General features: G+C 38.8%; 1 protein-coding gene across 1 annotated transcript in view; it reads right to left on the bottom strand.

Moving 5' to 3' along the window:
• SLC25A26 (solute carrier family 25 member 26) overlaps positions 1–18,340 on the bottom strand; it is a 149,548-nt gene that overhangs the window by 119,286 nt on the left and 11,922 nt on the right. The window contains exons 3-4 of the mRNA XM_003341730.4: positions 16,051–16,160; positions 108–212 (exon numbers count right to left, since the gene is read on the bottom strand). Coding sequence (XP_003341778.2) covers positions 108–212; positions 16,051–16,160 — 215 coding nt within the window. The remainder of the gene's footprint in view (positions 1–107; positions 213–16,050; positions 16,161–18,340) is intronic.

Below are 18,340 nucleotides of genomic sequence, written 5' to 3'. Positions count from 1 at the left end.
TACTAAAGGTATGGAGAGGACTTCTTAGGTCATCATGATCCACCAAGCTGCCAGGTATTGATTTACATTGTATTTAGAGAATGTCACGGTCCAAAAGCAGATCTTACCTCTTGATACAGGATGTTAGAAAAAATCTGAAACGTCCCAGAAGCAGCAGATACCTGTGCCCTCTGTTTTACAACTTCTGAAGGAACACGGATTAAACAGGCCACCTAAAAACAATTTTATTTAACAATGTAAAGTCTTAAGAAATTTGTAATAATCATAAAAAAAAATATGATCTCCATCAACAAACTGACTGTGAACATAGGCAAATACTGTAATGTAATTTCTAGGCCCTAGACCACTGGGGCCAAACTCATACACAAAAATGGCTACATATTGACTTGGAAACTACAAATTAACCCATCTATGATGTGCTGCATTTTTATCTATTTTCTTAACTATGTCCCAATTATATTTTAATTGGTTACATTTGGAAGTTTTGCAGTCACAATGTGCAAGTTTGACATTTCTATTCTAGGCAATTCGCTAAGACTGTAAAGTGCCAATGTCTATTGTTGGTTGAGGGAGTCTCCTTACCAATAGTTCCCCATACCATAATGAGATCATAGTTCCATTCCCTATGACCAGAATTAAAAACGAAAGTTAAATCTAGAAAACTGGACTTTGAAAATCACAAAGGTGTCTTTTTATGGCAGTTAAAAAACAGTAAATTACATTAGGAAACATATACAACAAGCTCTATAAAATTAAAACAATTTCATGCAGGAAACAAAAAAAAAGGAGCCTTCTCAAATGTTAGCAATTATTCACATATCTTCAAAGCACTAAGAAGATTGGCAAATAAAAAATTCTCAAAGTAGCAAACGCATGCAGACTAGAGACTGCTAAAAATGAATACCTTTCAGGTATATTATTCTTTTAATAATATGACCCAGTGACAGAGAAAGACAGAGAGTGATATTGGGGAGTGGGGGGTGGCGAGGAGTGGTAGAGAATGAGAGAAGGCTAATAATGAGGAATGTTGATTACATCATATGTCTCACGTTTTTGGCTCAGAAAATATAGACACTAAAAACCTAAATGTTCTAAGACTTTGGGACCAAAAGTTCAGCCTAAGCCTGAAGAAAAAAGTCCCACTGCCCTATGGTCTTCCTGGCCTGCCCCAGGAAAAGATACCAATCTTCACTAGATAATTAAGAAGGGATCCTCTTCCCCCTACGGCCTTAAAGAGAGGCAACGGTAGCATAAGGGTTGAGGAAGGAATGAAGATGGAGAAAGGTCCAAGGAAATAAGGATTCCCCATGTGAGAATCAGCCTACTGGGGCTGATTTCAGGGATAAATGAGTCCAAGGAGGCTGTCTGTTCTGACCTATATCTCAACAGGAATTCCCTGTACAATATGTCAGACAAGTGCTCATTCAGTCACTGCTTCAAAACCTCCAGTGATGCTAAAGGTGCCCCCTTCTCCCAAGGCAGCCCAGTACATTTTAGATAGCTAAAATCATTAGGAAGTCTGTCCTGACATTCAGCCTGAAATCTGCCTTCCTTTCATTTCTATCAATTGCTCCCAGTTCTGCCTCAGGAAATAACAACTGGTTACCAGTCAATGAATCACAAGATTAAAAAAAGACTAGAACAACATACCTTCATATGATTAAAAATACTTTTGATTTTTTAAATATACCTTTTTATGTTGCAGGTAAACAGATGATTTGTGATAAATAAAAAGAAAATATCTGGGCCCTCCTGCTCTGGCAATATCACATGTTCTCCCATGCCTGAAATGATCTCCAGAAGGCTTTCCCAGCTCCCTCAGCTGCTAAGACCTTTTCCTCTAATATTATCTTCCATGTATCTTGTATAGACCCATTTAAGTTCATGTGAGCTCCTCCATTAGAAATCCTTGAGAGCAGGGATAGTTTCGCTACTTTTTTTTTTCATGTCTACCACCTATCACAGCATCTGATACATAGTAAGTACTTACTATAAGCGTAATGACTTGGGAGAGGCATGGGGATATCCCTACAAACTCAGAGGGGTCCATGTTTTGTTCCCCGTCTCCCATCTTAAATCTGATAGCACCTAAAAACCATGTAGCATTTGATCACTCATGGCCTTGGGTGGTCTTCTGTTTTAGATTTCTTGTTGTTCGTTTAGCCTGATCAGTTCCGTCCAACTCTTTGTGATCCCATTTGGGATTTACTTGGCAGAAATACTGGAATGGTTTGCCCTGTCTCTCTTCAGCTCACTTTACAAATGAAGAAACTGAGGCAAAGATTAAGCAATTTCCCCAGGGTCACACAACCAGAAAGTGTCTAAGGCTGCATCTGAACTCAGATCTTCCCGGCTCCAGGCCTCTCATCTTATCCACTGTACCACCTACCTGCCCTTTATATAGCTATGACTTATCTTTTCAAAACTGTGATATCCTCAAAGGCAGAGACCATGTCATCGATTTCATTGGCATCAATCATAGGGATTCGAAAAATGCTAGAAACAAGTCAAGTCTGCCTACCCCAATCTAAGTCATAAACTTTTTTAAAAATGATAATCCCAGTTCTTACTTGTTCCACAACACTCAAATATTGAGTGGCACAGAGTACAGCAGGTAAACCATTTATAGAAGACCAATTCCTGGTACATGCCTAGAATATTACGAAGGCTTATAGTAGTAAGGAGAACACCACCATTACTTATAAATTGGTGCTCTTTTACTGTTTACCTAATAAATCCCAGTTTATTTTAAAAACAATTATCATCTGAATTGCATTCATTCCTTTAAAAGTGATTAAGCATTTTCTCTCCTCATTTGCAAAATGAGGAGGTATAATTGGATGGCCTCTAAAGTCTCTTCCAGATCTAAAACTTTGATCTTATGATCCTACGTAACTAGCATTCATATATGTAACAAACAGTGCCCAACTTGCAGACTTCAGCTTAAAATGCAATAAAATGGTTTCTTTTGTCTTAGAAAAGAAAGAGTAGAGCCTAAATACCAATATATACTTACAAAGAATGATCTGTTTAGTGGTCATCCAAAAATTCTTAAAATTGACATACTCAACCAATGTTTAAAGAGTAGTAGCAACAATAAACTCCAGAAAAATACATTTTAATTAAGATAGAGCAACCCAACAGGTGTTACTATGAAATGCCAAATTCAAACCAATGATTTACAGTACAATCCTACAGCTGTCATACTTAAAAGAGCCATATTTACACCACCAACAAAGTACAGTAAGAAAACAAATGACAAAATTAAATAGCTTATCACAATATGGCCTGAAGTTCATAAGAATAACCACACAAGCCCACACTAACCTTACTTTTGATAACATTGTATAAACTTTAAAGCTCCTATTAGTAACTGCAAAGGGAAAAAAAAAGGAAACTGAAATTCCTAAGAACCTAACAAGGCAGCTCCTGATAACTAGAATCCATTCTCTAAAAGGTACGGCACCCGTGTACTTTTCAATTCCAAGGGTCAAAAGTGACAAATGACCCCAATATGTCAAGAAAATAGGAATTGTCGACTTTAGTGGTTTGGCATAAATATTTATAGAACTTCATGCTTCATAACCTTCCATGTCCTTACATTAGATTTTTATTCCTTAAAAATACAGAAGCGGAAGGCAAACTTTAAAAAGGTTCTCAGATGAAAAACAATATAACCAAGTAAAGGGGTACAAAGCACCCAGCATGGCTTCCTGACTTCTTTGGTGCTGCAATTCTAGCCTAAGAGAGAGGCTACAAAGTAATGCCTCTATCTATTTTCTCCAGATACCTTCCCCGCCTTCCATTTTGTTTTCTATTAACTCTGATCTTTCTTAGATTTGAATTTGAGCTACAAGGGAATATTTCACTGCACAAGAACAAAAACATGTTATATAGCACTATAGTTCTATGAAAGGAAATAAGGGTAATGTCATCTGTAGGTCTATTGGTAAATGTATTCTTCAGAGCACTCTTCACTCAAAAGATCTGGGCTCTACAGTGGGAAGCATCCAGATGGGTCTAATGAAAATGCCACTATCCTAAGACCTTATTTTATGTTAAATTCTACAAAAATAAAAGAAACTTAGAACTTTCTAAAAAGAAACCCGAGCATCCTTATTTGTTTATCACTGAGTCAATCTTTATTTCCTTTTGTTAGGATTACTCATCTGACCTATACTATGATGGAATTTTAGATCTGAAACAGTGATAAATAACAAAACAAATACAAAAACTTTTATGTACTGTAGTTTAGATGTTTTCAAAAACTAGCAAGAATTCACTGTGATTTGTTGCACATGATGAGTTTTACTTTGTATATTTAAGATAAGGAAAATACTAAAATGGAAAAATATGTTTATCTGAATACAACTCTCAAGAAATACTAAGGATTAAAAAACCCCCAAATGCAAAAGGTCTAGCTTCTTAGGAGATTAAATCAATTAGAGGAGAGATGAAGCTGTCAGGTCCTTCACCTCTGGACCTACGAGTACACTGCTCACAAAGCTGCTCACTACTGAGCTGTGCCGATCTCAAGGACACTTCGAATTATAAATTAATATATACTTTTGCAAACAATTTAGAATGATTTACAAAACTATTGCACACTTTTGATGACACTTCCCCCCTAAATCACTGAGTTACAATTGGATCTTGGGGTTGGAAGGGCAGACCAAAGCCATATCTAGTGAGGCTTGAATCCCTTTAACAAGGTGCCAGACAAATGATTACACACACACACACACACACACACACACGTATGTATGTATGTATGTATGTATGTAGATAAAAGCCTTCATTCCAAGACCTGCACCAGGGACAGAGAGAACCCAATGCCCAAAGGCAGCTCATACTAGCTTTACATAGCATTAACTGATAGGAAGTTTTCCCTTAGGTCAAGCTAATTCTTCTATCCATGGCTCTTAGGGCCAAGAGAAACAATCCTTCAAATACCCAAATAGAGACTATCCATAATCTCTGCCCCTCCCCCCACCCCTTTCTTTTCTTCTCCAGACTAGAAACATCCTGAACTCCTTTAACCAGTATTCATATAGCATGGTAATGTCAAGGTCCTTCACCATCCCGGGCACCATGAGCCCTGGCTTATCAACCTCCTTCCGGAAACATGGCAGGCACCCAGAGCTAACCCTAGTACTAGCATGGGATTTAACCTGGGCATTGGACACAAAAGCCACTCCAGTCCTAAATATGATGCATCTCTCAAGGCAGCTTAAAATGGAGTTGGCTTTTTGGCCTCCTATATCATAATACTGACTCACATTGTTTTCAGCTTCGCCTAACTTCCAAATCTTTTGCAGGTGAACTGCTGTTTAGCTACATTTCTCTCAATTTTTTCTTTTACTTGTAAAGTTCATTTTAAAAACTCAACTCTATTCAAATTCATTGAATGAGATCCGGCACAATATTCTAGCCTGTCAAGGCCTCTTGATCCTGATTGTGTTGCCCTCCTGATTTTGTTTCATCTGCAAATGAGATAAGCCTGTCTTCTATGCCTTTATATAAATCAGTAATAAAAATATTAAAAGATCATAGCCAAGCACAGATCTCTGGAAATCTTGGCTATAGAACCCCTTTCTAAATTAATAGTGCACCATTAATAGCTACTCTCTGGGTCCAAGGATTCAACCAACTCCCATTGTAGCATGATTCCTACTACTGTCTAGCCACAATAAATCTGAGACACTAAGGGAAGGTTCAATGACTTGCTCTAGGTCATTCTAGCAATTTATGTAAGAACCCAAAATAGAAACTAGATCTCTTGAATCCCAGTGCTGGGTTCTCATCATTACAATCGTATCCAATAAACACACATGTATCTTATAACACTATACGAGATAATTTTCTCTCTCTCTCTCTCTCTCTCTCTCTTTCACATATACATACATATATGTGTATATATATAAACACATATGTATATGTTTAAATAACATATATACTATATCACTAATAGAATAACTAATTTAGATAATTCTTCCCTGGCAGCATGGTACAGTGGATAGAAAGTTGGCTTTGTCTATGTCCCACCTTGGATGCATACCACCAATGAGACCCTGGGCAGGCCATTTAAGATTTTCAATATATAATATGACACTTGAAAACTCTAAGTCACAGAGTAGGCATTAATCTGCCTTAACAGAAGGAGATTTACTAGATAGAGATCTCCTATATCAATATAATTACAAGTCTGGGCCAAAAAATAAGCCAAGATTTCAAGAAAATCTTTTTTGGTAATTATATTTTGTATATTCAATCAAAAAGTAATCTTATCCTTTATAGAACAAGTCTCAAGTAGCAGGCAACAACTCTCTTAGTAACACTCTAGAATAGATTTTTAAAAAGAGGCTTTTTTGTATTCTACTTTGATTATTTAGTATTCTATATCAATTATCCTTTGTATCCTTCTCTGAAGTATCCATAACATTCATCTTTGCTTACCTGATTTTGAGGGCAGATTTCCAAATTAATATTAGCCTTAAAAAAATGTCACTTTTTAGACCACTGTTTGAAGTAATCTGAAACCTGTTTCCTAGGTACAGGACACATACATGTGACAATCCTGCCATCTTGTGGTCAAAGGGGAAATCAGCTTTTTTATTTTATTCTAGCATGTACCCATCCCAGGCTTTTTTTGGTTTGAAGTTCATCCATTTGTTTGTTCCATTTAAATATCCAGTTCACTCCCTCCTGCCTCCTCTCCTCCCGTTAGACAGGGAGACATTTTCATTTGACAACAGACACATGTATATATAATATTATGTCTTCCTTATTTCTACTTAACAGATTTTTTTAAAGGCAATCTTAACTAAAAATGCAATAATCATTGAATCCTAGCTAAGCTGCATCCTCCAAGGAGGGGCACATGCTACAGTTCGCTGACAATCAATCCTGGTGTTCATAGATCTCTAGCTACATACAGCCACAGTGCTGATGGATCATTTGTTTCAGTAGATCAGAAAGAACAGAGTTTAGGGGAGGTAGAAGACCCCACATTTGCCCAATGAAGCCAGGCACAGGCACAGCTGAGAAGCTCCTGCAGGACTGCAAGGCAAGAAAGGGACCAAAAAGCCAGCTAGCCCACACCCCACACTTTACAGATAAGGAAACTGAGGCCCCAAAAGGCTAACTGGCTTGTGCGAGACCACAGAGCTGAGAAGAGTCTGAGCGAGGATTTGAATCCAGTCCTCTGTCCTCAGGGTTGCTTCTTGGCAGGATCCTGCCTCAATGTGGGAAATTTCACCAAAGCCAGAGGATGATGGCACCCTGGCAGTAAGAGGCCCTGTCAGCCTCAGCATAGCCACTGGGAGGAAGATGGGCCACAGGCTGGATCTTTCCTCACCTCTGAGGATGAATGTGGCCACAGGCCCCAAGGGTTTCTGGGAGACAGACATCTTTATTTATAGCACAAGGCCACGCCTAACCAGAAATGTTTGTTGATGCCCCATCAATCAGCTGTTCTGCACTGGGATCTTAGGGGCAGAGGGAAAGGCCTGCAGTCTCTCTGCTTCAGACCAATGCTTGTGGGCAGCAGCTCAGCAATGTGGGGTGCTGCAGAGTGAACACACAGTCCAGGCTGGGGCCCCCCAAGGATCTGTCCGTCTAGGGTAGTGACTTGTCCAGGAATCACACAGCAGATTCACAATTGTGGGCAATGACTCCTCCAAGGGCACCCATCCACCCCAGTCTTCACTCTTGCTTCCATACTGCCTTGCAATGGGTCTCCAGGCCTTTTTCTCCTATAGAGGCAGTGATTCTCACCTCAGATATTTCTCATCTGTATCAGTCGAGTACCAGATGCTGTGCCCCAGCACAGCCTTGTAAGCTCCAAAAGCACCAGGACTCCAGGTGAAGCCCTTCCCAGTGGCTTCTTTAGAGACCGTCTGGCCAGCCCCAAAGCTGGCGGCTCCCCAGCAGCAGGAATGGTCCGACTGAGGCTTTGGGCCCAGGACAGCATCATCGACCTGCTCCACAGTCTAGCTTCACTACCCCACATGGAGAGCACCCTCCTCCTGTTTCTAGAAGCCTGAGTTAATCCACCCCACAAACTCAGACTACTTTAAAGAAAGGGGCCCCAACAACCATGGGCACATCCTGAAGAAAGCAAACACAGCCTGCCTGGGCCAACAGAACATCTAACAAAGCTGGGAGGAGGCTGGGGCAGCAGATACCCATGTTGGCTCTCTGCTGGTCTGAGTCCATCTGGCCAAAATGGTAGAGAGAGAGAGAGTGTGTGTGTGTGTGTGTGTGTGACTACATGTAATATATGTTGTCTTATTTGTGACGTTTTACATGATATTTCTTACTGGATATTTATGGGGTTTGTTTACCTTTAACTTTAGCCTCTTAAAGAATGCCATAGATTTCTTTCTCCCTTGTCTACAATCTAAATAATGAGTACTAAAATGGACTGCTCTAGTTATTAATTTAATTTCTATCATCTAAACTAATAGCACATTCTGGGTTCAAAAATAAAAGCATTTCTCATAAAATAGAAAGCTAATTCAGGAATAATGGGCAAGAGATTTCCTTGCGATTCAAAAGTATGTGTAAACTAAGGAACTGAGGAAGTGTAAACTAAGGAATTTAAAATCTAAGAATTTTTGAATTTTGAATTTTTTGTTTGAGATTGTATTTTTATAAAAATCCAAGAATTTTGATTTTTTCTTTAAGATTGTACTTTTATAAAAATTCAAGATTTTGATTTTGTTCGAGAAAAGATCTTCAAGAAAGAAGCTTGAAACTTTTATATCCAGAGAATGAACTGTTGCAGAAAGATGCCGGAAAACTTACACTTCATCAAGAAGATCAAGAATGAACTTTGTATATGATTGATTGAACTGAACTTTGATTGAACATTTATTGTAAATGTACACATTCATGCCAAAAGGGATTGCCCCTAATTTGGCTTTCTGTCAATGCGCCTAGCAAAACATTGGTTTTGCTTTATTTTCTTTTCTATTTCCTCTCTCACTATTCTAATTTCTCTTAGAAAATTGAATATCGTGTATATCTATAGTTAGAAGTGCATTTTAATTACAAAATTGATTATGTTAATTGATCAATGGGGAGACTAGTCTCCCATGATCATCAGGGGGGATTGTAAACCTCAAAATTTCTCAGACTTATGAATGTTAGGGGTTTCCCCCATTGGGGAATCTTCTACTTAAAAAAATTCCCTAGCAGATGGTGAAAATTCTACTTGAATGTAAGGGCTCCTTGCCTTGGGAATATCCCTACTCCACCCTACTTAGGACTGCTTTAGGACAGAGAGCTCCTTGAGAACAATGAAAAGTGCTTTGACCCATGCTTATGGAAAGGACAGGAAGTTCTTTGAGTCATGACTATTTTAGAATTGATACAATGGGATACTAAGTACCTATAAAGGTGGGGAAACTTGTAAACTACTTAAACCTAAAAGGGTGATAACTTATTCAGAGGTTTTTTTCTAATGAAATTTGTCGACACAGCAGCATTTTTTTCCTGATTTACTAAAGAGATTAAAACTACTCAGCTGTGAATTCAAAATGGGAGGTCCTTTAGAAACATCTACAGTGATTGGTAGATGTAAGGACTTAGGGGAGGTGACAGAGAAGATTTTGCCTTTAAAAATAAGAGCTCAGGGAAGAGCTGGGAGGTCATTCTGAAACATTCAGATTGGAGAGACTCATTCTGAGGAGACTGATTCTGAAACATTCAGATGGAGGAGGGAGCTGGTGAAAGCAGCTGAGATGCTGCTGGCCTGGTGTCATTAGAAATCCTTACTTAGACAGATCTTATGGTGAGTTATAAAAAACTGACTGATTTCTCTTTTAAGACTCAGGTCTAGGCCATACTGGCTTTGAGGCCCTTCATACTTATTCCTTTCTTACTCTCTCTTTCTTTGATTACTCATTGTATTGTTAATTAAAAATCTCTATAAAACCCAATTGAATTGGGTATTTGAATAATTGGGAATATTTCCCTGGTGACCACCTTATATTTGATTTTAAAACCCAAGACACTGTAGTGAAACATATTTCTGCGGTCAAATTTGCTCACCCTCTCTTATATCTATCACAATTTATATCTTCCACTATTTTAATCATTACAGTTTAAGACCTCAACCATTTTAAATCTCACATAAGGGAAATAATATTTTCCTTCCTGACACTACTCATTCAGAGAAGAAAATTCTGCCTTAAATGTTAGTGTGGTGCAGTGGAAAATGTCCTAGCTTCGGAGGCCAGGGATTCCAATTCCAGATTGGATGTGTGTGGGGCATGGGTGTTTCCTTGTGTGTAAAACAAGGATGCTGGATGAACATTCCTTCCCATTCGCGGTCTTTGCTCTCATGACTGTCACAGAGTGGACAGGCTTTAAGAGAAGGCCTCAAAGCCAGAGAGTCCATCTCAAGTCAAAGCAACCCAGGCCCTTCCCTGGTCTGACCAGGCACAGTTCCATCCTCTGGCTCTCTGCTACTGGACTGTGCCCTTCTCCACTGCCCTGGAGCCTCCATGAGTTCCATGGCTGAGAAATACGGAAACACTGTAGTGGACACAAGATACATGAGTATTTTGTAAATGTCTGGATCTAGAGTCCATCAGCCAGCTGGACAAAGTACCACCAATTAACACAGTCACATATAGGAAACACCTTACATCCTGCCAAATTGGGCACCCAATCCTTCCAGTCAGTTAGTGGGCAACTAAAATTGCATTAAACAGTGAGGAAAGCTGACAAGAACTGAAATCAAAGCACTCCATGGGTATGGGCCAGGCAGGGACTTAGAGGACTGGCACAGGCCAGTAGGAAGGGCAAGAGTAAAAGGGGGACAAGGGATTCAAATTCTTCAGGTTCTGAAGGCTATCTCTGGTAGACACTTTATGCCTGAGAATTCTTAAGAAATAAATAACCCCAAAGTCATTGCCAGATTAATGTCCTGAATGGAAAGCAGGTCAATAAGAGATCAGCAAATAGACAGAGATGAGAAGAACAAGGTCTGATACCATCTTCCGATGTGGGGGTGTTCAGATGTATAAAAAGTGTTTGCATGTGGGTGGTTAGGTGCTTGACAGTTCCTAATTTACTGTTTCAGCTTCTAATTGTATGATGAATTTCTTGGCCGTGTCTGTAGACTTCTGCCTCCATTCATCTTTATTTACAAGCAATTTCCAGCTGCAGTTTTAATTTGAGTTTCCGTCTGATCTAACTACACTGCTTTGCGTTCTCCAGTAGGTCCTAATGGCAGCAATCTCATTTTCTCCACAACCTTTTGCCCACAGCTCAATTAGACTTCTGAACAAGGACTTGGCAAAACACTACCCGCTCTGCAGATCAGAGCTAACCTGGATTAATTTATGAATATTTCAAAACTTAGCATGATTAATTCAAAAAAATGTCTACAGTTGTCAGCCTTCCCCAAATTACCTTGGTCAGTGATTCTTCTGATTAAGGCCAATGATAAGCAAGAGAAAACTTGATAGTTTAAAATGTAAATAATGACATTAATACTATAATGCTTTCAATGCTCACTTTGGTGAATATGTTTGCTAATGTACTAAATAAAATAAGATTATGTAGATAGGAATTTCTCATTAATACTATTTGCGATAAAGAGGAACTTGGAGCCTCATAAACTGGTTTCAGTTCCATGTATATACATATTTGTGCATGTATGTATTCCATAATATGCAGTTTTAAGTAAAGACCAAACGAGATGACGTATGAAGCAATGTATGATTTAAGGGCTTTCAAAACCTGAAAGCGCACTAGAAAGCGGCTAGCATCAGCAGATTTGCCCTTTTCCTCCTCCTCCTCCTCCTCCTCCTCCTCATTATAATTACTAACACCACCACCACCACCACCATCATCATCATCATCAGAATTGCCACCATTCTCCGTCTCCCTCCCCATCACCGCCATCAAGGTTCCAATGGCCTGGAGTCTATAATTTGTGCTTCATGAATACCAGCAAACCATTATATGATTTAATGCCCTGAACTTGAGCCATTACTAATGTGATAATTTTGTGCTAAAATTTTCTTTTAAAAAAATTCCGTAATTTCCATAGAGTGCTGCATACTCACCTCCTCAGGCTGAGGGCAGGGATGACAACTAATAATAATCACCAGAGTTTAAAGCCACACTACACAGAGTGAGCGAGACCCATCCATTTTGAGCTGCATGTTTTTGGCAGGGGGGCAGTACCAGTGCAGGCTTCTGTATTTTATTACTAAAAGTAGTCTACAGTAAGATATTGAGCCGCATCTTTGATTTTTTTTTTTGGAAAAAAAAAAAAGAATCCCCCCCCCCAAAGCCCCAGCTGCAACAGCATTTATGGAGTTAAAGCAGGCGTGCCCTAACACTTCTGATCTAATTACAGTCTCTACTTTTCACAAGGCTTTTTCTTTGTGTGATGAAAACTGAGCTGTAAAATAATTGAGGTGGGGATTTAGAGATTTGGCACAGCAAACCTCCTCATAAAAATGGCACAAACGGGACTTTTTTTGCTGTTGTCACATATTAAATCTTATTTGATCGATTTTACTGTATTCCAAATTACAAACATAAGGTGGACTGCTGTAATTATAGTTTTATTGATTACTCATTAAGTTTTAATCAAGCAATTGCAATAGGGAATGGTTATTATTTTGCCCCTATTCTTTTCACTTTCTAAGACTTTTCTTTCATAGGCTTGAAGCCACAGCCACAAAGTCACTACAGGCACAATCAATAACAACAACCACCACAAATTACAGCTTCTAAGTAACAACGCTGTCATTATTTTATTTCTAGGCAAGTTTCTGACAACATTTTGTATGCAAGTTACTTTTGTGTTATTTATATGGCTTTATGCCTTTGGTGCAGTCAAGTACTACAAAAATATTTGCTTTTATTTCATTATATTTTCATCTCACAAAAAAAAAAATTGAGCTTTTTCTGCTTTTCTGATTGGTAGCCATATTCTCATAAAACTAGAATACAAAAATGTATAGACCCTGAGTTACAAAACCTTATTTAGCCAAAACTGAGTCACTAATGATGCCTGATGTTATTTACCTACACATGCACACACACAGGAGGGACATATCTAAAAACAAGTAGGTACAACAGTCATTGGACAGAAAACAATACATTCCTTTGCTCCGCTCAGCCACATGGTTCTGCTTTTTTTCATAGAATCTGACCTAAAATACCATCAGGGAGGTTTCAGGATTTCAGAACTGAAATTAAACCAATTTTCTTGGATTTACGAAATGTTTCAGCTTATTCCTCAGACTAAATTTTAAATTTAGTCCAGGAAAACACCATCCAGGGACTAAACAAAAGGAACCTATTACCACTAACCTGGTCTGTTTTACTTTTTCTTGATAATAAGAAATGCTAATATAACAGGTACAAGAGAACATCTATGACCTTCTCTACCTAACTTGGGCCTCTGGCAGCCCAGGGAAGCAGGGCTTTTTTCCAAGGACTAAAGAATCTCAGACCTCTACGTTGGTACCTAATCTACATCTCACCCCTCCTATGGTTAGTATATATGCAAACTCTCAAGATTCTGTTAGAAAGGTTCACAAGAGAAACTCTCAAGTACAGAAGAAAGGGGCATCCATGTGGACAGCATTTCTCCTACGACCAAAACGCAGGCATCACTTGACAGAAGTTAAATAGATGCCAAATGCCCTATCCTGTCATGTCACTCTGAATTTCCTTGAAAGTCCTTAGGGACAGAGGGTTTATGAATGCAAGAAAGCTTTTCCTTCAAGGTGACAAACTAGCTTTCAGGGAGGAGGATGACTGTGGTGGAGAGAGGGGAGAAAATGAAAGGAAAAAATACTTTATTTACTGCTTTTTCTCCACAACACACCTAGATGAGTTTAAACCAAATACTCAAAAAACACAGAATTTATGTCAGCTTACTTAATAGAAGGCAATGCAAAACAAACTCTAAAAGAAAATGGAAAAAAAGTCTTCCAGAGCAGAAATTTCAAAAACTGAGACATGAAAACCATAACAGAGAAACATGAGATTTCTTCTATTTTTCTATGTACCCTATCCTCTACCCCCAAAGTTCAGTAAATTACTAATTACAGGACAAAAACATAAACTGACTATAAATCTAAGATAAGTTAATCAGGGAAACTATAAAGCAAAAATTGTTTTTAAATTGAAGTTGAACAATTCTGCAAATTATAATTTAGGGGCTAAAATGTTTACATGTAGTATAATTGCAATGTTATTTGACTAACCAATTAAGAGGATTGCATATTCAAACATTTAATTATTTTTGGCAGCTCCTCACAGGAAAACACCTCCTCTTTGCCAATCAGGCTCTTTGTTGTTTGCTACTTTAAAAAACTATTTTATAAAGTAATTTGGGGCTTGGTATTTCCATCTCTTTTACTGTTGAAATAAAAGTGTGAAGATAATTTATTTTGGAAATCCCACAGCTCCATGACAAGCTAAGTTGGATTCCTGCAAAATCATCTTAAAACTAGTGTCAAAAGGAAGAAGTTTCCTCATGAACATCAGAGCAAAAGATATATTTAATGTCTCTCAGGTAAATTTGTTTAGACATTTCTCTCAAGCAACCATAGAGGTGATTTCTTCAATCAAAAATTCTATTTTACAGTAATGAATCTATAAAGTTTTATATTCCCTAGAAATGTGAAAAACAAATACAAGGCTGAACTATCCCAAAGACATCCTGCCAGAGATCTTAGCCTCATCTTCCATCGGTGAGTCTGATCTCATCTATGGGCCCAAAGCTACACAGGCCTCACCTTGGCACCAGCCCCAGGTGGCTTCATCTACCCTTTAGGGCAAGGCCTCACTGTATGACCAGACCCCACAGAAGCCTTCCAGAGGCTCTGTACTGGCTGTAGATCACAGACAATTTCTTTTCCTGCCCAAAGGAGCTCCTCATGACGTAGCTCCCCACAGATGGCCTGGCTGCCCCCGACCCTCCCACCCAAATACCTCACTCTACCTGTGGGAAATGGCACCTTTCTACTCAATGACACAAGGCAATCGATCGAGTGCCTCTGAGGTGAGAGGCCCAAAGAAGGTGCCTAGGACCCTCTTCCTCCTCAGATTACTCACATATTGCCTGATCTTCCTGGCAGTTGTACCTCAAGAGAATGAACGATTCTCCAGAGAGGGGAAAGTTCTATTTATGCCATGTATCCTTGGACTCACATTGAAAACAAAAATAAAAGGAATGGGAGACTTCCCCGAGGCAGCTTCTTTGTCTCCTAAGAGAGGAGGGCTCCCACTTTCCCTTCCTCCTTTCACATGATGATCCCAAGGCCTCTTTTCATCTACATCCTGTCCCATGGCCAGCTCTCCAGTGATCCTCCTATTCTCCCTGCCATCTTTCATGGGTGGTCTTTCATACCTGCATACATGACACCCACCACCATAAACTTGGGGTGTGCTTGCAGTGTTCCCTCCCCTCATCATCCCCTGGATACAATGGGCTAATCCCCACTGACTTTCTAAAGACATCATGGAATTTAGAGATGGAAGGGCCCACAGAGATTAGTTAATCCAAACTTCCCACTTGGCAAATGAAGAAACTGAGGCCAAGGCACAGAAAACTGAAAAAGGAGCCCGGATTTGAACCTGGCTCTCCTGACTCCTCGTCCACCAGACCAGTGCTGCCTTCCAGTTGGTTTTCTGCTCAGGTTTCTTTCTCATTCCAATCTGAGAGGCCCATCTCCACAAACCTTCTCCTGATTATTCTGGTTCATAACAATTTTCCTCACCTCTGAATTTTTAAAACTCTTATAATAAAACTCAAAGTCCTGCATTATTCCTTATGTAAACAATAAACAAATGAATTATCCCTGCCAAATAGAGAAGAATCTGAGCTCTTCCTGGACAGGTTCCATTCCATAAGTGTCTCTCACCTCTCTCCCCTATAACAATAGAGATCCCTGAGGAGACCCTGAATGAGGAAGCTCTCATCATCTCTGCTGTCCATGGATGCTCCTCAAGCTTACCCACTCACATGGTACAAGGCACTCAGACCATGGGTCATAAGATACTTACCACTTCTCCGGCAGAGGCAGCCAACATGTGAGTGGCAGGGACCAAGTAGGACGAGGAATCAGTTCTCAATAAAAATTTTGCATATTCATAGGTGATAAAAAATGCAGCAGCTGAAATTCAAAACATCCAGTTACCAAGAAGAAACACAACAATGCTTCATGAGCACCTTCCTATGAGCAGCAGCTAGGTAACCTAGTAGATAAAGCCCTGGGTCTGGAGGTAGAAAGCCATGAGTTCAAATCCCATCTCAGTTAATTACTAGCTGTATGATCTAGGGCAAGACACTTAATCTGTTTGCCTCAGTTTCTTCCACTGTAAAATGGGGATAATATCACCAACCTCTTAGACCTTTGCTAAGGATCAAATGAAATAATATTTGTAAAGCACTTAGCACAGTGCCTGACACACAGCAGGAGCTACATAAATGTTACCTATTTGGAGGGGTCCTATTATCATTAGGAAGACCCGAAACCAAATTCCAACACAGATGCTTTTGTAAAAAGTGCCTAGCATGGCACCTCACACAGAGTAGACGCGTTTTTGTTTTTTTTTTAAATTGACATTATTTTATTTGGTCATTTCTGAGCATTATTCATTGGATACAAAGATCATTTTCTCCCCTCCTTCCCCCCCTCCCCTTCCCACCACCTTTCCCATAGCTCCCAGAGCGATTCCACTGGGTATCATATGTAATCTTGATTCGAACCCATTTCCACGTTGTTGGTATTTGCATTAGAGTGTTCATTTAGAGTCTCTCTTCAGTCATATCCCCTCAACCCCTGTAGTCAAGCAGTTGTTTTTCCTCGGTGTTTTTACTCCCACAGTTTGTCCTCTGCTTGTGGATAGTGCAGAGTAGACATATTACAAATGTTTATTCCTTTCCCATCCCCTTCCCCATTAAACTTTGAAACTTGGAGCCATGTGAAAACTTGGTGACTAAGGGCATAAACTTAGCTAATTACAAGATCATTTTTTGTGGTCTGAGGTAGTAATGAGATAATAGGTATTAAAGCTAGTAGGAACTTCAAGTATTATTTCTTCTAACATCCCTATTTTAAAGATTGGAAAACAAAGTCAAGAGGGATGAAGTGATCTGCCAAAGGTCTAGGGCTCTAAGTAACAAAGCTGGGAATGAAGTCCAAGTTGGTATGAATTTTTTACTTTACTTAGAAAGAACTGAGATGCTTCAGACTTCTTTGCAATATACTTTGTAAACTATTTTTTAAAACTATATGAATATAAACTATCAAAAACAATCATCATAAAATATTACCATTATTCTATAATAAATGATAAAATAATATAATGAAATATCATTATTATAAAATAACTACTATAAAATAAAAATGATGAAACATTGATAATGCAGAAATCTGAGAGAACCTTTTGTTTTAATTAAGAATACAGTCTATTCTCAAATGTTACAATGTTGATTTTTTAAGTTTCTTATAATTATTTTTTATTAATTAAAAGTTGATTTAAATATGGAAACAATAAAGGCTTTTTAAAAAAGGCAAATTCATAATTTCTAAATGACATCTGAGTATGGCAACAGTCATTAATATTTTTCTAGAGGCAACAAGATATAAAGGAAGGCTCAACGTTGCTAAGAAATTAATCTAAGGTGTCAAGCATAAAGGACTCAAAGCTATCCAAATCCAAATTCAAATGGTTTCCTGAGTTAATGCTCTTATTCTTTATTTTTCATGAAGTTTGTCCCCTTTGACTCACTCAATGAATTAACCAAAGTTGACTGACTAAACCCATTTTTTTCAGTTGCCCACTGAACCATTTTTCTCCAATAAAAGATAACAAAAAACACTAATAAGCTCCTTGTTATTATCCTTGGCTCATTTCAAAAAATTCTCCAAATACCCTTAAAGACATATTTGGTGCTATTTGGGGAGTATCTTCTAAAGGATTCCATAACAAAGGAATTAAGTTCAATGGAGAGAGTGAAAGGACTTACTACTGAATTTCCAACTATGGAGAATAAGAGCATTCATGATCTTGGACAAGTCACTTACCCTCTTTGTGCCCCAGCCTCCTCATCTGAAAAATCAAAGGGCTTTTCCCAAGTGCCTCCAAAGCCTCTTCTAGCTCTAAATTATTTTAGATGCTCCTCCCACTAAACTGAAGTCTCTTGAATACTTTTTGTATTGCTGAGCACAATGTCCAGCACATAAGAGCACTTGGTCAATGTTTCTTGGTGGGAGCAACAGTGGGATCACTTATAGTTCTCAAGATTTATTACCCTGAGCAAAGAAGGCAAGGAAAGAGGTATAAAAGC

This window comes from Monodelphis domestica, chromosome 7 (assembly GCF_027887165.1).
Source record: "Monodelphis domestica isolate mMonDom1 chromosome 7, mMonDom1.pri, whole genome shotgun sequence".
NCBI lineage: Eukaryota > Metazoa > Chordata > Mammalia > Didelphimorphia > Didelphidae > Monodelphis > Monodelphis domestica.
This window is presented reverse-complemented; position numbering and strand designations above follow the sequence as displayed.